At 35.5% G+C, this 25,151-nt stretch overlaps 2 protein-coding genes and 1 long non-coding RNA gene across 3 annotated transcripts in view; 1 reads left to right on the top strand and 2 right to left on the bottom strand.

The window, feature by feature from the left end:
* The first annotated feature begins 372 nt into the window (after nucleotides 1–372).
* Nucleotides 373–1,849, top strand: LOC136799495 (neuropeptides B/W receptor type 1-like). Its single transcript, XM_067056210.1, has one exon. The coding sequence runs from the start codon at nucleotides 431–433 to the stop codon at nucleotides 1,832–1,834; it is 1,404 nt and encodes a 467-aa protein (XP_066912311.1). The 5' UTR covers nucleotides 373–430; the 3' UTR covers nucleotides 1,835–1,849.
* Nucleotides 1,850–4,185: 2,336 nt separating this feature from the next.
* LOC136799620 (prolactin-releasing peptide receptor-like) lies at nucleotides 4,186–5,352 on the bottom strand. Its single transcript, XM_067056343.1, has one exon. It carries the CDS (start codon nucleotides 5,287–5,289, stop codon nucleotides 4,186–4,188), a length of 1,104 nt encoding a protein of 367 aa, XP_066912444.1. The 5' UTR covers nucleotides 5,290–5,352.
* A 5,100-nt stretch (nucleotides 5,353–10,452) lies between these two features.
* LOC136799498 (uncharacterized) overlaps nucleotides 10,453–25,151 on the bottom strand; it is a 52,807-nt gene continuing 38,108 nt past the window's right edge. Inside the window, exon 3 of the long non-coding RNA XR_010845530.1 lies at nucleotides 10,453–10,549. This is a non-coding gene — a long non-coding RNA (uncharacterized lncRNA). The remainder of the gene's footprint in view (nucleotides 10,550–25,151) is intronic.

Raw genomic sequence — 25,151 nt, 5'->3', positions numbered from 1 at the left:
GTTTAAAGATAGACACAGTTATTCAGTCAGAAAGTATATTTTTTCTCAGAGACAGGAAATCAAATGAGAATGTCTTTCAAAACAAAATCTATAAAGCAAGACCTTGGATACCTTAAATGACTTGTTATGTTAGCCCAAATTTAACATCGGGTTTTATCACATCCCTGCATGTTTTTTTGACTAATCAATACCTACCATAGCCCTAACCTTAAAACTTCAAAATGGCCATTTAGGCTTTAAAAAACATTTTATATATAGTCAAAATGTTCCTTTGAAATAACAATTTTATTTATAGACCCTTTTGCCACCACTAAATAATTTAATGCCTGACCTTTCAATTTCATATTATGAATTTCTTTCTCGTTTAGACCAAGAAATTTAAATAAAAGAAATAAAGACAAAATAAAGACCAGAAAGTAGCAAAAAGATCATGGGCACGACATCTTTACCTACCACAGTCTTGTTAAACACAAGCTTTTATAACACCACCCTCAATATTACAACACCTGTACCTGGAGGTGGTGGAGGGCGTGGTCCGCCTCCGCCCTACATGCCAACATATCATGATTGGTTATTAATCGGTGCATTTCTGATCATCATGATCTCCGGAGTTGTTGGAAACGTTCTGGTCATATATGTCTTTGGTAAAAAACGAGATCTAAAAACCACCGAGTATTTGATCCTATATCTAGGAGTGATCGATCTGATGACTTCAGTGTTCAACCCGTCATTGAATATATACTGGATATATTACGGATTTCGGACTTGGCATTTCGGAGAATTAGGGTGTAAGATTTTACCAGCGATAGGTCCAATTATGACAACAGCATCAGGTTGGGTACTTTTGATTTTCGCTGCTGAAAGATATTGTGCTATAGTAACACCTTTCACCAAAAGATTCACACCTGGTCTGATTAAGCTATTGTGTCTTGGAGCCGTGGCGATTTCAGCTGGAATGTATGTCCATTACTCTGTTGCGCTAACACATAAATTCTACGGTGGTCGGTGTGTGGTACCCGATGTCAAAGTCCCCGAATATGGATACCCGAACTGTGCTTTTATTATTGTCCGGCTACTTTCGTTTCTTTCCGTATTTCTACTGACAAATATCCGGATTTATATGACATTACGGCAAAATGAAAGTCGATTCTCTGCTAAAGATTTGCGAGAAACTCGAAATAAACAATCGAAAAGGATCATGCGTATTTTGAACGCTATGGGTATCGTGTTTGTGGTACTTGTTTTCCCTAGAGAACTTTTATATCTTGTTTATAATATGAACGATATGATTTACCAAGGGGCACCTGACAAGGGCGTCCAATTCGGTGAATACGTCATCAAACTAAACGCCTGGCTAAAAGTCATGCATACAAGTAACAGTTGTGCTAATATTTTCATTTACGCCAACATGCAAGACTCTTATAAGAGACAGATTCGTAAAATTTTGGAATGGCTAGGATGCTCAAAGTATCGATTCAAACGTGGTTTGAATAATTACCTACCCGGTGTCAACAGTCAGTTCAGTCAAAATAATAATCCGGAAAACGACGATGGTGGATACACGGAAAGAGTATACATCGGCAAAGAAGCCAGTACAAGCTCGGGCGGTTCAAACTCAACAACCAATGAAAAGAGAGGATTATTTGGGCGTAATAGGGCGGAAAGCAAAGGTAGTAAAAGAAGTAATGGCGGCCCGACAAAGATGTTTAATTCTAACCATTCAATTTATAGACGAAAAGACCATGAAAAAGGTGAAATGACGACTTTCTTTAAACGAGCTGAACATTTTAGGAATTATAACGCGTTGGAGTGTAAACCGTTAGCTAATGTTTGAGGAAGAACCTTGGGAAAATACAATAGAGTCTCTTTAACTCAAATGTATCCTAAAGTTTTATGGTCCCTTCAGTTAAAGGGACATAAAAGTACTGACGAAATTTGTAAACAAACCGTATGCAGCGGGATACAAAATCAAAACAAATGCCACATATCAAAATGAAAAATCCAAACAAATATGGCTGATTTTGATTGTTTCAATTGTTTTACAAATTGTTCTCTTTAATGACACGTGATTTGCGCAATGTTTACCATTTTACTACTTTTATGTCCCTTTAACAATACCCTATAAGCCCTACTCCATAAATCAAAATTTCCTTAACTCGAACAAATTTGTGTTCCCCCTTGCGTGTTCGAGTTATAGAGACTCTAGTGTATGATGAAAAACAAACGACAACATGACAAGGAGCATGTAATTTTGAGTAGTTTTTACGATCGGAAGGTGGTTCTGATACCTTAAAGGGATAATCAGATGGTTTGAGATATTTGGCATGGTAATCTTTCTACTGTCTTGAGCAAAACCTCAAAGTATTTTTACCTAAATATTTTCCAAAATCGAGATATTTAGATTACAAGTTTTTGACTTCTAGATAGAAAACAATAGAATTTCAACGTAAGAACCGAGTCAGAACCTATTTTGAGAAATTTCAAATTGTGATATCTCGACTTTGGAAAATAGTTACCCAAACATACTTGAAGGTTTTACTCAAGCTTTCTGCAGGCAAAATATCCCAAACCATCTGAATATAGGGGATATTAGAGAATATATTAAGGATATTAAGAGAACTAATTGTGGCGATTTTGACAAAACTGTCAGATTTGCCAAAATTAGTCCACTGAGGGTATCTGAAATTTTCAATTATATAGAATAAATTTTATTGCTAATACATGTGTATATAATTAAAAAATACAGCTGCTTTAAAACGCCGCTTTTTTAGGCTGGTCCTATTAATCGCCTTGTTCCATAAGATTCGTGTTTTTACTACATGGCTAATTTTTACGTCACTGCAGTAATCAACTTTTTCATGGGGAAAAGAGTTCTTGAATTCCCAATTCAATAGACGATATCGGCTTAACGAAATTCTCCCCGAATGATTACCCATGATGCATTTCGCAAAAAAATTCAGTAAGTCAATATTGTCCATGAATTTTTTTGCGCAATGCATCATGGGTAATCATTCGGGGAGAATTCCGAAAGCCGATATCGTCTATTGAGTGATGATAAAAAATTTTCTCAATAAACCTTTTCGACCGTAGCCGCAAATTGCCGCGCAGGCATTTTTTTGTCCGTTTTACCACCCTAAAACCGAAATATTGCTATTTATTAATCTGACCCTTAACCCTTTAAGTAAGTGCCACGGTTTTTTCAAGAAAATCGCTAGTTCAAACTTTAAAGGCTTATATCTCCGGATCTAGGTGCTTGTACCAATTCCTACGAGTTAGACCAGAAATGACGATTTCTAACTCAAACTGGGTTTTTCTTTGTAAGAATGTACTCCATGCGAACATTCGTAAAAAGATGGGCCAAATAATCAAGAGTGTCCTCACCAGAGTTTAGCAAGTGAACCTAAGAACGCCAATTTTAGGGCAATTTATACCATTTATCCCCCTCTAAAAAATAGAGCATCATTTTTCTAAAAAATAGAGCATCATTTTTCTGCTTGTTTAATCCATTACCAGTTAAATTTAGGTATGGCATCCTAACTTAAAAATACAGTACTCTTAGGTTCCAAATAAACGCCCCCCCCCCCCCGCTTGTTAATTCTTCGAAAATTTTCCAACCCCCCAGACCTTATTAGGACCCTCCCCCCCCCCCGTTTATTAGAATCTCGAAAATTTTCCAACCCCCCGTTTATTCGAACCACCCGAACCACCCGATGATTTCAGGCAAACTTAGGAGACTGATGTTTTAGTTCAAATTATAGAATGAGTCGAATTAGTGATAGTTGGCTGTACATACACGTACGTAATAAAAATTTAAGTGGTTTTAATGTTATTTACATGAAAATAAAAAACGATCCGTGAAGTGCACCTTTGTTACAATTTACAACGAATCAACCTCGTCCCCGTCTATCCCAGGCTTTATTTACGAAAATCGATAAATTATCCTATGGTGGAAAGGCAGGCGTTATTGAATCTCTATTTTTGGGAGGAAGTGCACTTTATCGTTGAATACGTTCCCGAATGCCGTAGGAACTAAAGCACATTCCAAACTATGAATTTGGCAAACATAGACACTCAAAAACTTTTGTTTAATTGAGATTATTGCAATATTGTAAAATTATTGAAGCACGTCAGGAAAGAAATTCATCTCTAAAAACTATTGGTAGGGCCAAGATTCCAATACCCTGTTCAAACGGCTACATCTGTTGATGCAGTACAATCCATTTCTTCTGATTGTCTCCTAGCCGTTACTGTGTTAACATGTAAACCGGGCCTACCACTGTATTTATTGCATGTCAACCAGCCCAACATTTTACGAATCTGCCTCTTATAAGAGTCTTGCATGTTGGCGTAAATGAAAATATTCGCACAGCAATTACTTGTATGTAACACTTTTAGCCAGGAGTTTAATTTGAAGATGTAGTCCCCGAACTGGATACCATCGCCTGGCGATCCTTGGTTAATCATTGCATTCATGGTATAAACAAGTTGTAGAAGTTCCTTAGGAAATACAAGCATTATGAAGACGATTCCCATAGCACTTAAAATACGCATAGTCTTTTTAGTTCGATTCGTTTGAGACTCTCGTAATTCCTTGCTTACAAAACGCTTATTGTTTTTCCGTAACGTTATATAGATCCGAACATTGGTGAAAATGAATATGAAAAGAAACGAAAGTAGCCGGACGATGATAAAAACACATTCCGGGAATCCGAATTCGGACACTGTTATATTCGGAACTACACACCGACCACCGTAGAATTTATGCGTTAATGCAACGGAGTAATGAACGTACATTGCAGCTGAAATAAGTAAGGAACCAAGACACAACATCTTGATTAAAAAGGGCGTAAGCCTTTTGGTAAAGGGCGTTACAATGGCGCAATATCGTTCAACAGCAAAGATCAATAAGACCCAGCCTGAAGCCTTGGTTAAGAATGGGTTGATCATTGGTAGGATTTTACATCCTATTTCTCCGAAATGCCACGTTTTATATCCAGTATATATCCAATATATATTCAGTAAGGGTACGAAAAAAGAGGAGATTACATCGATGATTCCAAGGTACAGAATAAGCAGTTCAGTGTTATTGAGAAGCCGTTTTTTACCAAACACATACACAACTAAAGCATTGCCAGTGACTCCTGAAACCATTATGATGGAGAAAACACTGATTAATAACCAATCTTTTATCATTGGCTCATTGGGCGGAGGCGGGCCACGCCCAGGTACAGGTGTTGTGATATTGATAGTTGAGTTGTAGAAAGACGTGTTTAAGTAAGGAGTTGCCATGGGTACAAGTTTGTTAGTTGAAATTTGTCTCAATTCTGATTTTATAATTTCTTTACTCTCGTCAATTCTAAAAATGTAAAAAAATTGACAAACATATCTAGCTTCCTTTGTTAAAAATATCCGATTTGGGGGTGTTTCTAGTGCTCGGGTCTATACAGTCATATACAATGTCATTCTTCCCATATGTAGTTAAGCTCTGGAATAGCTTGCCTAAACATATCACTTCTATCATAGATTGTAGTTTATTTATTGATGAAATCAGTGGTCTAGATATTTAAGATTATTATCCTTTTTTAGCTAGTCCTCACAATACTTCCATCATTTTAAGCAAATTCTTTTCAACAATATTAAATCTTCTAGCCTATATCAAATCTAAGCTCATTTTTACTCATTTTAAGCCTTATAAATTTATTTTGTTTCACAATATTTACTCGTCTAGCCCTAAGCTCTACTAATCTCAAGATTTTAGCCAGTTTTTAAATATTCTCCTGTCTAATAAAATTCTCTTAATAAATCTTAATATTTTTTATTTTATTGTAATTACAGAAGCCTTATTTATTTATTTATTTATTTAGTTATTTATTTCTTATTCCATATTGGCGAGAACCTCCTTTGACGAATTATCCAAAGAGAAATAGAAATTGTAGAAAGACTAATTAGTTTCCCGAAACGGTACAAAAACGTTGTCATAAACTAGATAAGATAAGTCTGCCCCAGATTTGATCTCGACAGTCAATCCTTAACACCCAAAAGAAAAAATGATTTCAATTTTTAATATTTTTCAAAAATAATAGGAGGAACCCTAGTAATCGTAGGTAGGGGTTAATTAAAAGATAGCAGGTTATCTTGATGAAAAGACAAGACCTTCTTTTATAGTTTTTAAAGAAACTAAATTTAGCGCGGTGTTTTTAATTAAAGTTTAGTAAATTTATCTAATGCCCTCCCTAACTCTCCAGTTCTCCTGTTTTAACATATTAACATTTTTTATGTTAGAAAAAAATTTATGAATTCGAGACAAAATGAAATCTACATTTTTCACAATAAAACAAGAACATCTTTGGGCTGAGATTTTATGATGATTTACACTTCCCTATCTAGTTGGAAACAACATACATCCACAACATGCCGTTTGTGGGGGGGGGGTACCAATTTGTCGGTGTGTTGGACCGTTTTTAGCGTGCCGAAAAGGTGTCGGTAGTTCGGTGTTTGATATGCTTTTTCGGTGACGGAAAATGTTAAATTTTCAATCGGTGATACGTGATACGAAATAGTGTCGGTATTGCGATGATTTTGTGAAAAACTGTCGGTATCTCGGTGTCCAGGACCCTCGTACGGCCCCTTTGTGTCACTAGTATGAAATTAAATGCAGTCACGATAGAGAGGTTATGTATTTTCACTGTTGAGGCCTGTAGAGGGTTGAACAGATTTAGATGAGCGCATTTCTGATCTGAAAAATAAAGGACGGTAAAAGTGCTGATTTACCATCGTCCTCAGCCAATCAGGATATAGACGAATCAGAAGTTAACCGCTTCCGACCACTGGCCTTTATATATCCCTGGACCATGTTAAGTAAGTCTGCGACCGCAGTCGGAGGCGACCCGAAGGCTCCTCTTTCGATAGCTGTCTACCCGAAGGTAGGGGAGGGCGCCACTCTTTCTCCCTGGATTGCTCTACTTACCCTTGATCCTTCTCTTAATTGCTGAGCATCAAGCAGAGAGGCATCAAGTACCATTTTTGGAATCTTTGGTATGACCCGGCTGGGGGTTGAACCCACAACCTTGCGCACCGTAGCCGGATGCTCTACCATTGCACTACGGTCGCTTGGACCATGTTACTCAATGCCGACCAAGCAAAATATTATGATCTGAGTTTTTTTGAAATTGGTACCCGCGGAGAGAGCGCTAGATCTAGTTTCGCTTGTACACTAAGAATGTAGTACCGTTTATCGTTAGGCAAAGTTTCAAACACTACACTACACTTTTTTGCGGGTACTAACTTTCAAAATAACTTCGATCAAAGATGGCGGATTTAGCTTGGTTCAGTGTTCAGTGACGCAGAAAAACACACATACCATAAACTCAATATTGTCTCCCAAATAATGCAGGTTTTCAGAAAATCGTTGATAAATATCATTTCATTGCAATGTGATGTGATCTTTAACAGTTCCAGGTTTTGCTGATAATACACTCAAGGTGTGAAATATGATTATGGATGAAATTGATGTACACGTTAGTAGCAGGTGGCTAAAAGTTGACCCTCTGCTCCAAAAATACATGTCACGTGGAGTTGCCTCACAAAATTTGAGCAAAAAAAGTTAAAGTGAAAAAAAGTTAGAGGGAGTCCTATTTTCGGTATTTTTAAAGAATGATGACGTCATCAGGTGGCGATGCCGTCATCAATGATCTCGAAATTTTCAAAAAAGATGCTAATTCGTATTTAGTGCACAGTCGGAACATATCAAGTCAATTGGATAAATATTTCAAAATTTATCAAAAAAATCGTTTTGGGGGGGGGGTTCCCTTTTCCCCCTCCCCCAAGATGCTCGAAGAACCTTTGAAAACAAACAAACAAACAAACCTTAATAGGATTGTTCGAGCATTGGCTATTTGTCTCAGACAGTTGATTTTCAAACACCTTCGGAGGGTTACTCTCATAGATTTTTAAAGCGCGAAGGGCTAGATATCGTGCTTTTGCTGAAAAGTGTGCCGAAGTTAGGTAGGAAATCCTACCTAAGTCACGTGATATTAAAATAGAATTTCAGCGCTTGACCAATCAAAGGCTTCGCAGGTTTTCGAAAACAATTGCAACAATAATTTTTCCGACATTCACTTTTTTTGCTTGCGATGGCTTAAAGCTGCGATGTCGTCATCTAGCCCTTCGAGCTTTATAAATCTATGGTTACCCTTTGTGTAATAAAATAATGCTGATATGAATATTCTAGGAATCCTCTTATTCCTTCCCTGAAAACATTCATCCATTAATGAATCTAAAAATTCGATTCCTTAAAGATGAAAAAGTCTTAGATTTCTTCATACAGGGAAAATTTTCCAAACAACCATAAACGACCATATGGACTGGAACCCATTACAATCATGCATGAATTATTTACTCAAAGGTTATTAAAATTTCATTCCATATGCTCGAATCCACCGATCTAAGAATTCGATTAAAATCGAGCTGCAAAAGCTATTCTGAGAAAGTACCTTTAATCTAAATTTTTGTCATCCATCAAAAAGCTGAAAACCCGAAGAGCTATTTTCAAAAGGACAAAGAGAAACATACATTATAAAAACAAAGTAAAACCCTATAATAGGCCATTCCAAAAATAGTCAACCACGATTTCAGTCTATGCCTGATTAAATCGCCTCTATGGGTGCTATAAAATGATGCTCATAGGTAGGTCCCTACCAGCCGTATCCAGTAAGAAATGAGCGTGACATAACGGACCTTATCGGGGAAAAATTCGTCGTGGAAAAGTGACGAAATTTTGGCCAAGTGCCGAATATTTTTCCCCGACGAAAATTCTCCCCGGCCTTAATGCGTTTACCAACTACCAGTAAGTGACGAATATTTTTCCCCGACGAAAATTTTCTCCGACGAAGTTTTCCCCGATAGGGTACCCCTTCCTCTGGAATGGCCGTATGAGCTCAATCGGAAGTTGAACAAAATTTTCTTTTAAAAACTATTAGTACTAGCTATGACCATTTGATATGAAATATTGAAATATTGTGACTGAAAGTTCTCCCCAGCAACCAAAATTTAAGCCGTTGCTATGTTCTCAATGGCTCATCCTTAACCCAGCATAGAAAAGTAGCACGCCGAAAGAAAACTTATCGAAAGCCCTACTCGATAGTGCCCAAGTTGTATGTACACTTTCGTTTACGCTTTGTTCCATACAATAATTTATAGCCCTATTACCCATAGCCTATACTAGACGCCATGGCTTTTTCTCTAAGCAGTAACGTCTATTCCACTTTTTCGAATGTTTTGAGCTCAGGTTTTCGGGCTCCAAAATTTGTCGTTCTTTGTGAATTTTTTTGTATTTTTGTTGTCTATTTTTAGTAAAGCAGGATTTGTTAGATAGACCAACTCTGATGATTTCTAGGGCAATTTCACGATGAATATTCTTATGGAGTATATTATCATAAAATAAGGATCTAATGTAGTATTGATGTAGACTTCTTATCATTATAACTTGTTTTTAGATGCATTTAGTTACTTTCAGCTGCTTGCTTACTGACCCGGGGGGGGGGGGTACTTAGGCAAAAATGGATGATGGGTATGTGCGGACGGTAAGGGTCGGTTATTTCACCTTTCAAAGTCTCTCTTAGGGTCGGAAAATTCAGGATTTTTAGGAAAAGTCTCTCTAAGGGTCACCTTTTCAGCAAAAATAAGTCTCTCTAAGGGTCGGTTTTCGGAGGTCCCGTCCGCACATACCCCTCATTCGCCAACCCTAGTATCCCCCCCGGGCTTATTGAAGAGGAATCGTTTCGACAAACCAAAATTACTTTCAGACTATTATAAAAAAAGTACGTGGTGTTTTTCCATTTCATTATATGGGTATTTTTAACTCCGCGTTCTAAACTTTGCGGAGGAAATCATTCTAAAATACTCTTGCCGGTATTCTAAGATTAGGACACGAATTCAACCAGAATTTAACGTCTATATTATAATACGCTTTTAAATAGGAACTCTCCCACTCCACTCTTGCATCAAGCTTTTTCGCTAGCGATTTTTTTAACACCCAATGTTTTCAAAAACAAAAATTTTGACGAGGGTGCGACGACGGTTGATTATGGCAATTTGTATTTCAATTTTGCATTTTTAGAACTTTAAATATATTACCCTGCTTATCAGAGACCAATTTTTTAAAGAAAATGTCAACCTCTGACGACCATGTGTAGAAATTTTATGATGCATGTGTCAATCTAATCACTGTAGAAATAATCAAAGATAAAGAGTAAATATAACCATATGCGTTGATTGCACGCTGAATAGAATCGCGATTGGTCGTCACAGGTCGAAATATGATTCCAGTAAGTGATTTTCACGGTAAAGTCATTCGAAGTTAAGTCATAGAGGTTGGGTTTCGAAGGCTTAAAACTTGTCAATACATTTTCATGTTTTTACCCATAGAAAATGAAGTTACTCTTACCACTCGCATTACTATGTATCCTTGCCAACGACTGTCTGGTGTTAAGTAAACCACTCACCGAACACGAACTGAACACCGTCCTTTCTCAAGATGACAGAATTGCTTCTACGAAAGAAGGGGAAATGTTGGAGAAAAGATTATTTTACAGTGGAAATTTTGGTACAATGCAGATTAATAAGTGAGTAATTTATTAAGATGTGTTCAAGAAAAAACAAAACCGTACAACGTTTTTTTAATAAGAACATACAAAATTTTTGAAGCCTTCAACTGTCAAATTATAAAGTAATTTTTTGAAGCCTTCAACTGTCAAATTATAAAGTAATCAACTTCTTAGGTCGTTTTTGACAATATTTTGATAGATTGAACGAAAATGATTTTTTTCCTAGTGTACCAAATTCGAGAAAACATCAGGGCGTGCAAATAGATACCAGTCTTTAATAAAGTGGGATCTACTAATTCGGGAATGTTTAATTGATATTTGAATTTATCGATTTCTTTTTCAGTGCAAAACTTAAAAAGAACATGTTGGCTAAATTTGAGGAGCTGAAGAAATTGATCGAGGGCATCAAGAATTGATTGAAGAGGAGGAGGATGATGAAGACAAAGAAAAGAAGAACTATTTTCAAAATATAATTTTAAAATCTATTCGTTTTAAGTTTTCACTCTTTTTTTTCACTCTCTCGTATCGGACCATAGAATGCGCGCATTCCCTCTGATATGTTTTGATCTAGGGGGTGCTAATCGTGTATAAAATTCCCGTTCGAGAGTTATCCCAGTTTTGTGGTAACCTGTTTTAATTTTCTTAAATATGTTAAAAACCCTATGACAGTATTAACCTCTAGCCATTCCAATTTTTAATTCAAATTTAAATGTCCCTCATATAAAACTTACTGCAGTAGTCAAGCTTACAAGTTTCTAAACCTCAAAAACAAAGACAGGGGACTCTACGACGGGAATTTGATGCACTGCACGCATCCCCTATACAAAAACATATCAAAAGGGATCCTTGCAGCCTAATGGGACCACTATCAAGTGAATTACTCCATTATATGGTTTCTAACATATGCTTCTACCACACGGTAGCAAAAAGAGCACACATTTAATGTGAAGGGAATCTACGACCTACTATAAGAAAAAATATCATAGTTTGCAAAAAAGGTTTGGATATTTATTGTTGCTTTACTACAGTATATGGCTCCTATTATGTAAGTTTGTAATAAACTTAGTATTCAGGCCTATATACAGTGTCATTTTTTAACGAAATTTTGACATGTTGTCTCGATTACTAATAGAAAGAAAACCCCGAAAATATTTCTCTTCCGATAGTTTTTCATTATTTTTGACAAAAAAAGGCAATATTTTGTGGAAAATTCCGATTAATTTTGACCGGGTTCACCCATTATCCAACTAAGATTAAAATCAGGCGGTTTTTGGAAATTTCTTTCTCTTCACACTTTTTTTTATAAGAATGGGGTAAATCCATTTCATCATGGATATTCTTAACTTTTTTGGGAAAATCATCCTAAAATATTCTTACAGCACATTCTTAGGTTAGGAACCTAATTGAAACTAGATTTAACATTTAGTGTATACGTATCAAGCATAAAATGGTATTTTTGTAAAAGGGGTGTATTTTCTTTCTTTAATATTTTCGAGCCTCATTGTTCTTTTAAAACTATTCTTATAAAAAAAGAGTTAAGGTGAATCAATTTCCAACAATAAAACATAGCATTAGCTCAGTGAATATTGATTTTATGAAATAGGAGACCATTTCTAGGAAAAAAGAGAGAATATTTATTTTATAAGTTTGTGTTCAGAAGTTAGTTTTTGAATGAATTTATAGAGTGTAATATACGTTGTTAAATGGTGTGTGCTGACAAACAAAAATGGCGAGTCTGAATATTTGGGTTAACGTTCTGAAAACTTATTGTAATGGTGATATTGTGGAAGAATATGAACGCTTGAAAGATGATCAAACCAAAGAAAAATTCATATCTGCGTTCAAAGGAAAAGTCATGGCCGATTGTTTTCAAAGTTTCCAGATGTCTGAAATGCGTAAACTTGCAAATAAAGCCGGGTTAGATCTCCAAGTTTCTCAGCACCATTCGATAGCATACCCAAAGGCTGACGAAATGTTAATAGAAGCTGTACTGAGTGAAAACCCCAAGATGTCATTATTAAACGATTTAACTGAGGTGAAAGAACTTTTACGAATCTGGGGTTTGAAAAAACCTAAATTTTTGCAACTAGCTAAGCATGAAGCAAACATCCGGGAAGCAAACATCCGGGAACCAATTAAACCGAACCCTTCCAGCAACGAACAATATTTCCGAACTGTCAACACTGATTCGTCAACAGTCAAAAGTTTGGATCAAGTTTCAAACGATTTTAGTAAATTGTCAAAAATTCAAATCAAAGATTTAGAGCTCTTTCAAACAGCAACTGGAAAGTACATCGAAGGTCGCTTGATATCTAGACCATCTGTTTTGACCGGCATAACAACCTTTATGGAAGATGATAAAGGAGACTTTATACAACTTGGCATGTATAATATGGTTCCGGATAACGAATCTAAGGTTCAAGCAAGTGCCATGAAATTCCCAATGGGTGCCAAAATCCGAATCAGTGAGCCTTTCTATAAGATCTTTCGAGATGGAAACCATGGTATTCGAGTCGACTCTCCTGCAGAGATTCAAGTTTACAAAGAAGGGGAGTTTAATAATTTTCTTGAAGCTCGTGAAGAAGGGAAAAAGCTTTTCAAAGCAGGCAACCACCTTCAAGCTTTTGAGGTTTATTATGATGCCTTAAGACAGCAGTCTGGTGATCTTATCAAATTTCTGGCAAAGCGAGCTCAAGTTGAGTTTAATCTCGGAAACTATATGGCAGCTTTGTTTGATTCTGCTGCTGTCTTGCTCATCGAAAATAAGAACGAAGCATCCAGATCGACCTATAATCTATCCTTGGAGAAAATCGTGTCTGAAAAGGGAGATGTAAAAAACATATGGTCTGTGTTGCTTCCAGGGATCTACAAAAATTCTCAACAAACGAGCCGTTCCAAATTCCCAAACAGTGAGGAGTTTTCTATAATCTTCAACAACCTTGCACGAGCTTCAATCCAAACCCAAATGTTCCAAACCGCAATTTCTGCATCAAATGCATGTTTAAGAATCGCCAAGAACGGATCTGAAGCTTATAAGAAAGCAAGATACGCAATCACCCAATCATTTTCGATGCTTGGTGAGTTAGAACTCTCTGAGATTGCTGGAAAAGGAGGGGGAAAGTCTTTGGAAGAGTTTTGGAATATTGAAAAAACTCCTGAGAGAATCTCAGTTGAATTGCTACCAAAGATTATTATGGCCGATAGTTTAGATCAAATGAATCATCTACTTTTGAAAGAGGAAGAGAATATCGATATCGATTATATCGCAAAAGACCTCTTAAGAAATGTTTACATTGATGGAAAAGGGCGTGGTCTTGTAGCTACATCAAAGATAAAAGCTGGCACTCTGTTGGTTGTTGATCACATGATTTATTCGAACTTTAAGTTCGGTCGTATGGAATTCACTCAATCGCATGAAGTGGGCAAAAAAGTGAATTTCGCTGACCGAAATTCTCTCATTTCCAAATTGCTTAATCTCTTTCAGTATGATGGTTTGTTGGCAAGGAAATTTCAAATGCTTTATCACCAAGGATATTCGGAATGTAACCACCATTCACTCTCTTTGATCGAAGATTTACCAGGATTCGCATATCGTTCTTTATCTCCTATTTTGTCGCCGTTTCTTCCTCAAACTCCGTCAGAAGTCGGTGTTGACACGACCAAACTAACCAGAGGTTATATCCAGTCTGTTTTGGATGCTAATGTCTTCGTATGGGGGATTGAGGCTGAATATGGAGGCTTTAAAGATCAAAAAGGCACAGCGTTGTTGCTAAGAATCAGTCTTTTTAATCATGATTCAAACCCGAATTGTGTCCAGTTCTTTATCGGAGACACGGTGGCAGTTTTCGCTCGAAGAGATATCCGTGAATGCGATGAGTTGACCTTGTTTTACAGTCAGAGCTGGAACGAAACACTAATGAAATGAGAATCGTTTTGAGAAAGATATTTTCAAAATTTTTGATTTTCTGAAAATCATCGTAACTACAGGCACATTTTTGGTCATATACGTATCAAACGGCATGTCAGTTTATCATAATAACATTTACTTGTTCAGTATTCAACTATATAATATTCAAATTTCAAGCTATTTTAACTTAATTTCGGTTGATTTTTTAAATTTAGTTAATTACTATGCTATGCACATAACCTTTTTCCTTGGTCCTTATTTTTTTCCCGATATTGTAAGGGCTTCTCACAGACCCAGTGGGTTACTGGACAGAATTTGGAAACTTTATGACCATACCTGGTCATTAAATACAACATATAGTAATTCAACAAATTATGTTCAAGATTAAAAACATCAAAGAATTTTGAAGCCTTCAAATAATTAAGTAATCCGGCCATGGAAGTAATAAAGATCAGTGCAGGGGGTGCAGGGTGTGCAGTGCACCACCAGAAAGATCTGAGAGGGGTGCCGAAAGAGCTTTTCAAGGGGCGCCAAAATTTTGTTGATGTTTAATTGGGCGATTTGACGCCCTTCGACACGTTTATAGCTCCTTCTAGTGCAATGTTGTTTTTTTTTGCGAAAAGTTAAAGCAAAAGAAATATTCTGTATCCACCAGGGGTTAAAGAGGATGCTCACCCCAAAAATGAGAGATTGCCAAAAAGCTCGACCCTTGTTAATGCTCGCTGTGGTTTTTGTGGTCTTATGCTGACTAACTTTCTCCTTTTTAGGAGCTCTTTTATGCTGTTTGACCTTTCTTACACCAAAATTTTTTGCCTGCGGCGCCACAATTACAAAGAACCCTTATTCCTGCTAACTTTCTAATTTCTGGGGCTTCTTTCAGCCATTGATTTTTAATGGAGAGTAAAGTAAGACCAGCGGTGCAAAATTTTAAAGATTGTCAGGTAATCTTTCTGATGAAGTTTTAGAAAACAAAACTATAGACCAAATCGCCTTACTAGGCATAAGATTTCCATTTCAAGTATCAACAGCTCATGTTTTTTTAATTGAGGAGCTTTATTTTTGGTGCTAAATCCGTTTAAATTGAGGCCACCTTCGTATAAATGAAAGTTTTTTAACTCAAAGATTCCGGGCGTTATTTTCAACCAGTCACTGTTCTTACAGTTTAATATTTTCACTTAATGATAAAGGGCGCCAAAAAGGACAAAAACACCAGGGGCGCCAATTTCATAGTTTGCACCCCCGAGAAAATTAAGCCAGGCCGCTACTGATAAAGATACTGTATAGATGGAGATACCACTCCTACTGTTCTATTGTATTGTATCGTTGATAGCAAAAATGTTGCTTTGTTGCTTTGGGAGAAAGCCATTAATTTTGCTTTTACTTATAGGGATACTTCGATAAGTCGAAGAGACTTTAAATAAAATCACGCTACATTTTTAATTTGTTCATTGTGCGATGGCAGTTTCAAACCTTTCAAGAATAAGCACAGAGTATCGAATTTGAAATGTTCGCTGCTCAGAGAATCCTGGGCAAACTTTATTATTTTTACATATTTTATTATAGCCTGGGAATCCAAGCGTTAAACTTTTTTCACAGTCTAGTTTATAATATTTTTGCTGCTGGTTTAACGCTTGGCGCAGGTAACTCGCCTGCAGGGAGATTTTTCCCTGCAATGCAGGTTCGACCTGATTGGCCAGCTTTCGGCGTATTACTTAGCAGTACTTTCGCGCGCATTTTGATAATTTCGATGCGCGCGCATAATTTATGGAAAAAGCTGACTCTGCAGAAAAAAGGAAAACAAATGAAAATGAAAACATAGATTCATTTCAAAACAAAATGGCTGTTGGCTGGAAGTCTAAATACATGTGGCTGATGTTTTGATGTGGTTTTTAATAGTTTTGAAAGTCTTTAGAGCTTTTGAAAGAGTTTTTATGGTAAGTTGATTATGTGTGTTTGCCTGGGTTTCCAAAGTTCAGAAAGTCTGTCAACAAGGGTTCATACACAGACTGTTTATAACATTATGTGCCAGACTAATCTATCTGCACCAAGCTCTTTTGAGGTGAGGTATTTTTTGTTTTTTTCTAAGATTATGAGCTTGGATTCCCAGGCTAATATTATTAATGCCAATCTTTCAACTATACTCTATCAAAATTTTGAGGCAGCTGCTATTTTAGCGCTAAAGATATTTATAGCAAAGAAACGTCCACAAACAAAAAATAATTCGCAAAATTTGAAGAAGTTTCCCCCTCAAAAGTTTACCGATAAAATGAAAAACTTCTTTTAAAACTATAAAGAAATTGTTACTCGAAATTAATTCGCTCTTTACCTAAAAACACGAGGTTTCGTTGGACAGAATAACTTTACTCTAGTTCTTATAATCTATATCTTGACTGATTTTTGCTATCAATGATTGGTAGGTAATCAAAGGAGGCCGATTTGATAGAAATTTCTAAAGAGTTTTATGACTTCTATGGCTATTACAGAAAAGTTGTCACTCCATCTAACTTTTATTACCTCTATGATTGAACGAAAATGTTTTTTCCTTCATAGCATTACTTAACTTTTAATCTAGTGTACCAAATTCGAGAAAACATCAGGGCACGTAAATAGATACCAGTCTTTGAAGGGGCTCTACTTATTCAGGAATTCTAATTTAACAATTATTGATCAACGGTCTCAAGAATTGATTGAAGAGCAGAAGGATGATGGAGTGGAAGAAAAGAAGAACTAATTTCAAAATATTATTATAAAATCTATTCGTTTTAAGTTTTTTGCTCTCATATCGGACCATATGAAATTTGTCGTTCTTTTTTGTCGTTCTTTATGAAATTTGCCGTTCTTTTTGTCATTTTTAGTAATGCAGGATTTGTTAGATAGACCCTAGGCTTCTGCTCATCCTCTAGCGAAAAAGTTTTTTATAGATCTGCAAATCAGACTAGATAGACCTTCTCTTAAGTGGATTAATTTTCGCGTGGACAAAATTTTGCGAATTGGCCTCTATTTCACTCGATTTCTTTCATTTTCCTTTTTATTTTTTCCAATTTTGAGATTTTAAATATTTCACGAGGACTAATTTTCGCGAAAACGGCCAAAATTCGCGAAAATTAATCCACGCGAAATTCTGGTAGGTATATGGCCCCTAAAAAGTATGATTGTATTAAAAATTATTATTCAGGCCTAGATAGTTTAATTCTTAAATTTAATGGGTCGTCTCATTGCTTGTTTGTTTTGAAAAACAAAGAAGTTTTTCAATTCAAATATGCATCACATTTGGGTAGAGTGAATGGATAGGTGCCTATATCCAGAGGAATGTAAAAGAGATGAAAAAACAGCTTTTCTGATTACTCAAAGTTCAACGATCACTTCTATTGAAAATTCTATTGTAAAAACGTTGATTACGTCATTAAATGAAAGTCCAGAAAAGACGGCTCGCCATACAAATCAGACGGTTTCTACATGATTTGACGATAAAAATGAAAATTTGTTTTTCCTTTTTTGCCGATTACTAGCTCAATTTCTAAGAATAAGGAGCAATATTTTTACCAATGTATAGCAAAAGAAATTCTTAACGCAATGATATTAAATTGGTTCTTGTAAAGCTGTCAGAAGTCGAGTAAAATCAAGATGAAGTTATAATTTTCTCGAGCTCTAGCTTTCCATATTATGGTGCGGTCATGATGCTGTTATATCAGTAGAATCGCTAGGAAATTCTGAGCAAGAAGATATAGGGAACTTTTCGTATATGAGAGGTGTACCCAAAATATAAGCCCTAAAAGTTTGCGCATAATCAGGGCTTGAAACAAAAGAAATTTGTCACAACACGCTATTAATTATGCAAATTTTTTATAGCGACAACAAAAGAAACTTATTTACTCGAAAAAAAACTCCCTTAAGGGCAAGAGACCTGGTATATGACGAGCCGTTTTTCCATTGTTTTCAAGAAGCTGTTTTTCCATCTCTTTACATATTCCTCTGATGTAGCATAATACAAAAGAAAACAGTTAGGAAATGGTTTTAGTCAAGTTTTATATGAATCTCGCCATTAAAAATGAACTAGGCATGTCAAAATGTCGAAATTATAAAATCTCAGTGGGTTTTGCTAATTCGAACTCAAATGGGTAATGTTATTTGGGTAATGTTTTTTGTTCGGATTACAGAAAGATTCGAATTATAGAGAGTATTTTACGAGGGTTTACGCTTGGCGGGGGGTTTGAAAAAGTTCGAATTATATCACCTTTCTAAACGTGAAGTCTTTCAAATTATAATTGTAAGAAAAGTTACAAACATAAATAGAGTTAGTGTAAAAGTTCTCTAAAATAAATTTTAAAAATTAATGGGAAAACGAGGAAGAAAAAAGCCAAGTTCTTGTAGAATAGTGCACTAGGTTTGCTAGCCTACATATTTAGACCGTAAACTATTTCACCGTTGACATTTGCAAGCGCGTCTAATTGGTGCATATCATCGAGGAAAAAAATAAGGACAAAGGAAATAGGCTATTTGTATAGTAATTAACTAAATTAAAATAATCAACTGAATATAAGTTATAACAGCTCGGAATTTGAATATTATATAGCTGAATACACTTTTTTTTATAATAACAAACTATATAAGAACATAAGGCCTCGCTGGCCAAAATGTTAAGAACAAGTTAAGAACATTTTAACACTTTGTGGACTGAAAAACACCCTTTTCCATAGGAAAATGGTCAAAAAGATGGTCAAAAAATGGTCAAAATAAGAATATGTTAAGAACATTTTTAGGCTTAAAACTCAGAAAGTTAAGAACATCAGAAGACTTCAAAAATTTTGGATGTACTTATAAAAAAGAAACGTGTACTGAACAAATGAATGTTATGGTAAAATGGCAAGTTACATTTGATACATATAACCAAAAATATGCCTGAAACGATGATTTTCAAAACTTAAAAATCTTTCTCAAAACAATTCTCATTTCATTAGTGTTTTGTTCCAGCTCTGACTGTAAAACAAGGTCAACTCATCGCCTTTATCGATATCCCTTCGAGCGAAAACTGCCAACGTGTCTCCGATAAAGAACTGGACACAATTAGGATTTGCATCATGATTAAAAAGACTGATTCTTAGCAACAACGCTGTGCCTTTTTTATCTTTATGGCCTCCATATTCAGCCTCTCTCCCCCATCCAAAAACATTAGCATCCAAAACAGACTGGATATAACCTCTGGTTAACCTGGTCGTGTCAACACCGACTTCTGACGGAGTTTGAGGAAGAAACGGCAACAAATTAGGAGATAAAGAACGATATGCAAATCCTTGTAAATCTTCGACCAAAGGAAGTGAATGGTGGTACCATTCCGAGAATCCTTGGTGATAAAGCATTTGAAATTTCATTGCCAACAAACCATCATATTGGAAGAGATTCAGCAATTTGGAAATGAGAGAATTAAGGTCAGCAAAATTCACTTTTTTGCCCGCTTCAAGCGATTGAGTGATTTCCATACGATCGAACTTAAAGTTCGAATAAATCATGTGATCAACAACCAACAGAGTACCAGCTTTTATCTTTGAGGTAGCTACTAGACCACGCCCTTTTGCATCAATGTAGACATTTCTTAAGAGGTCTTTCGCGATATAATCGATATCGATATTCTCTTCTTCTTTCAACAGTAGATGATTCATTTGATCTAAACCGCCGGCCATAATAATCTTTGGTAGCAATTCAACTGAGATTCTCTCAACAGTATTTTCAATACTCCAAAACTTTTCCAAAGACTTTCCCCCTCCTTTTCCAGCAATCTCAGAGAGTTCTAACTCACCAAGCATCGAAAAAGATTGGGTGATTGCGTACCTTGCTTTCTTATAAGCTTCAGATCCGTTCTTGGCGATTCTTAATGTCGTGTAAAAGGACTGATTTGACTTAAAGAATGCTTGAATTCTTAAGCTGATACTGAAAAAGATGATTACCTAATTTCTATTGAAAAGTACCTTATCTAATTATCACCAATCAATACCTAATCATCATTGATCAAGAAAACAAACTGATCACATTTCTATTGCAAAGTACCTTAAAGAAGGAGGGACAACAACAGATTGTTTTAATTCTAAAACAAACTCATCATCATTAATATGAAGAAATAACATTTCGTCACCCACTCAACGAAATCACCTGCGAACTCCTGAGAGCCAAAATTCTATCACAACCGCACCCTATTTTGAGAATATCAACCAATCAGATTCAAGCAGTGAAATATCATTGTTGTTACAAACCAATCCGATACAAACACACACCTAGCACGAACAATAACTATTATCTACACTTATTGTAATATTAATTAACAGAACTTATAAATAAGCTAAAATGTATTTAAACTGAGGTTTTTGTAATTGTAACAGTAGAAGTGTATTTTTACCCATCTTAGGATGGACATAGAACTGTAAATTAGAAGAGATATAAGAATGTAAGATATGATTATGGCAATGGATGTAAATTAAGGAATAATATTAAGAAGATATTAAATTAAGAGAAAAAGATTTCTTCTTTCTTTATCTTAAGGTAAGCTTAATCTCTAAGAAGGAAGCTCTATAATTCAAACTTTATGAACTGATCTATTTTCTAGTTTTCGTATCTTTGCATATTTCGAACACATTTTCAAAAAGCACCATAGAACTACGTGTATCCAAGCAGGGGATATACGACATGGAGGTTCAAGTCCGAGATAAAGTTTCGATTTATAGACCTTCAATTTTTTGAACAGTAGTTGGAATGTGTGTTGTTTATGATTTTATTCTATTCCAAGAAGTGGACTTTGTTTTTTGTAGTGGTATATTAATGTTTTTTGCTCCAACAGTATTTCTTTTAGACTTCAAAGAAAGTCCTCAAAACTGTAAGTGATATTTTTCCTTTTTTGAATGAGAGATGAGGGGAGTAGAGAAGAGAGAATCTACAACGATTGTGTAAATAGTGTATATATATTTTTGGTTATAAAAAATATCCCAAACTAGAAACATTAGAGAAATATGAAACGGGATGATGAAGACATGACGTAGAAATAAGTAAAAGCGTGAGAGAGTGTCGAGAGATCGCGTGAGTTTGAAGAACATTGTAAGTTCCCTTTGACCAAGATTTTTTTAGATTGTATTTAAAAAAAAAAAAATTTATTCAAGAACCAAGATGTGATATTAAATGGATAAGAGGTTGAGTGTTCCAGGGCCCGGAGACGCCAACTTGCTACTTGTTTAAAGAATATTACATGTTTGTTCCATCAATAGAGTTTTTATATATTGAATGTTAAATGTTTTACATGATATGTTTTTGTGATATCCTACGCGCTGAGAGTGAGAGTTAGAGTGAGATTGAAATTGAAAACCTAAGTTAAGGATGTATGTATATGCCCGATTGGCATAGATTCGCGGTATCGACGGATAGCTAAGTAGAGATTACTTGGTTTCAGCCTAATTAAGATATGATATCAATCAACGAGTTGAGCATATCCCATTGTGCACAGGGAGATGTCAACGTAAGAGTTGAAAGGATATTTTACCTTTGTTCGGTTGTTTAAGTTCGTGGAAACAATTGAATGAGATATGGTTTATTTACGATGGTATTCCTGTCTGGAGACAGAGGAATTGATATTCGTTACCGAATTGAGATATTTTATTAAGCGATATTTATTACACCGATTACGATGTTCAAAGAGAGAGAGAGAGAGAGTTATTTATAAATTCGATGACAATCGATAACACCGAACCAGCAACAATTATCTTACCATTATTGAGAGAAGAGGTTAGATAGAAGATAGACATTCGCGAAGTCATCTTACCGTAACGCCTCATGATAAAGTCTGAAAGAACTTTAACCAATATTGACAATAGAAAAAAACGATCGATTGATCAATATGAAATTGATCCCTTGAAGGATAACGACTAAATTAACGCAACAAGGAAGACCATGGCAATGAAAGAGAAGAAAATGAGTATAGACATTACACAAATAATTAATTGAAAATAATATGAACAATGAACTTGTAGGAGTATAAAGTTACAGAAGAAACTCCTGAGTAGAAGCTGGCGCAGAAGTGTTATGAAGAGACTTCTCAGCTTCTACGGGTCAAATCAGGGATTTGACTGGTATACATGTATATGAGCAAATTACGCGGTAATTTGAAAGAAATAAGAAGCAAAGAAGACTCGAGCAAAACGTATAGCTAAAAATAAAACAAAAACTGAATACACGTATTTTAATAAACAATATCTAAAAAAGAAAACAATGAACAAAAGACGAGGCATGAAATTCGAATTTTTTTTCTTCTAGAAGTAGAACAATTAATTGAAAAATTATAACTGAAACCAATTAATGAACCGACATATTGATGACAGATCATTAGAAGTGGAAAAGACAGAACACTGAGAACAACCCAATTTTAATTGAACATTCAAGAACCACATCGAGATAAAGAAGCTTGTCCATAATCAAAAAGAAGACCGTCAGTAAATCCAGAACATCTAACCGCGTTAACTCATCCTAAAAAGGCAAAACGCCAACAATTACAGACAATTGTACAGAGACATAAACCGTTTTCGACAGCAAGCAGAAATGGCCGTAGCCCAAGATGAAGCCGCTGCTGTTGCACAAATTGTAATTCCAAGACAAATCGAAATATCGTCATTACCAACATTTGGACTCGACCCGGCGGATGATATAACCGAATTTTTCGTCAACTATGAAATAACAATTGAATTTTACGAGCTCACAGACGAGCTAAAAGCTAAGCTCCTCACTCGAGTATTAAAAGACAGGGCACTTACATTTTATCGCACCCTTGCCGCAGACGTCCGTGCTAACTACCATAATTTGAAACAAGCACTTACAGATGAATTCGACGTGCCACAAATCAAGTATCGAAAACGCCAACTCTTACACCAAATCTCCCAACATGGAGAGCCAATCAGCACGTACTTGAGCAGACTTGAGAAACTTGCTCAAAATCTTAATGTTCCCGACCAAACAAAACTTGATATCATGATTGCTGGACTAGATTCTGGATATAGGAACTACTTACAAATGAAGCAACCAGAGACGTACCGTGAGGCAACCCATGCACTTTTGCTGAAAGAGGCAGTTGATCCACCAATGGAGTATTTAATTGAAGATTTAATGAACCAAATAAAGCATATTAAAACCGATAAAGAACAGGGCGATTGTGAACAATCGGTAGTTTGTTTCATATGCAAAGAGGAAGGACACATTTCCAGATATTGCCCCATTAAATATGATTAACTGTGAGAAAGAAACTATTGAACTAAATTGATTGACAAAAAAAAGACCATATATTCTAAGAAAAGTATTTTACCGTAATTGAATCTTATTTACTTTGTCACTAATATATATTAAGACATTATATTTAACATATTATTTAGCATAAAACTAAGACAACAGGAATGAACATTAATTTGGCATTGATTGACATCCACTATAATTAACTTTGAAATTGATGCAACATGTATTGGCCTTTAGAAAAATTGACAATTAAACTTGATGTTTATAATAATGGAACCAAGATGATTCGAAATTAACAAGGGGGATAACGCTTTGATACTGCCTTGTAATTTCACAAGCTGAACCGAACATATCGACATAAATAAAGAGCATATAAACCAACGTTCCAGTGATGAGGACATCACTATTATTTACCACCCGGATGTCGTGTAAAAGGACTGATTTGACTTAAAGAATGCTTGAATTCTTAAGCTGATACTGAAAAAGATGATTACCTAATTTCTATTGAAAAGTACCTTATCTAATTATCACCAATCAATACCTAATCATCATTGATCAAGAAAACAAACTGATCACATTTCTATTGCAAAGTACCTTAAAGAAGGAGGGACAACAACAGATTGTTTTAATTCTAAAACAAACTCATCATCATTAATATGAAGAAATAACATTTCGTCACCCACTCAACGAAATCACCTGCGAACTCCTGAGAGCCAAAATTCTATCACAACCGCACCCTATTTTGAGAATATCAACCAATCAGATTCAAGCAGTGAAATATCATTGTTGTTACAAACCAATCCGATACAAACACACACCTAGCACGAACAATAACTATTATCTACACTTATTGTAATATTAATTAACAGAACTTATAAATAAGCTAAAATGTATTTAAACTGAGGTTTTTGTAATTGTAACAGTAGAAGTGTATTTTTACCCATCTTAGGATGGACATAGAACTGTAAATTAGAAGAGATATAAGAATGTAAGATATGATTATGGCAATGGATGTAAATTAAGGAATAATATTAAGAAGATATTAAATTAAGAGAAAAAGATTTCTTCTTTCTTTATCTTAAGGTAAGCTTAATCTCTAAGAAGGAAGCTCTATAATTCAAACTTTATGAACTGATCTATTTTCTAGTTTTCGTATCTTTGCATATTTCGAACACATTTTCAAAAAGCACCATAGAACTACGTGTATCCAAGCAGGGGATATACGACATTAAGCATGCATTTGATGCAGAAATTGCGGTTTGGAACATTTGGGTTTGGATTGAAGCTCGTGCAAGGTTGTTGAAGATTATAGAAAACTCCTCACTGTTTGGGAATTTGGAACGGCTCGTTTGTTGAGATTTTTTGTAGATCCCTGGAAGCAATAC

This window comes from Clytia hemisphaerica, unplaced genomic scaffold (assembly GCF_902728285.1).
Source record: "Clytia hemisphaerica strain Z4C2 unplaced genomic scaffold, Clytia hemisphaerica genome assembly, whole genome shotgun sequence".
Classification (NCBI taxonomy): domain Eukaryota; kingdom Metazoa; phylum Cnidaria; class Hydrozoa; order Leptothecata; family Clytiidae; genus Clytia; species Clytia hemisphaerica.
This window is presented reverse-complemented; position numbering and strand designations above follow the sequence as displayed.

Bases quoted from the DNA above. Each gene is read 5' to 3' on its own strand.
- LOC136799495 (XM_067056210.1), top strand. From the start codon at position 431: ATGGGCACGACATCTTTACCTACCACAGTCTTGTTAAACACAAGCTTT.
- LOC136799620 (XM_067056343.1), bottom strand. From the start codon at position 5,289: ATGGCAACTCCTTACTTAAACACGTCTTTCTACAACTCAACTATCAAT.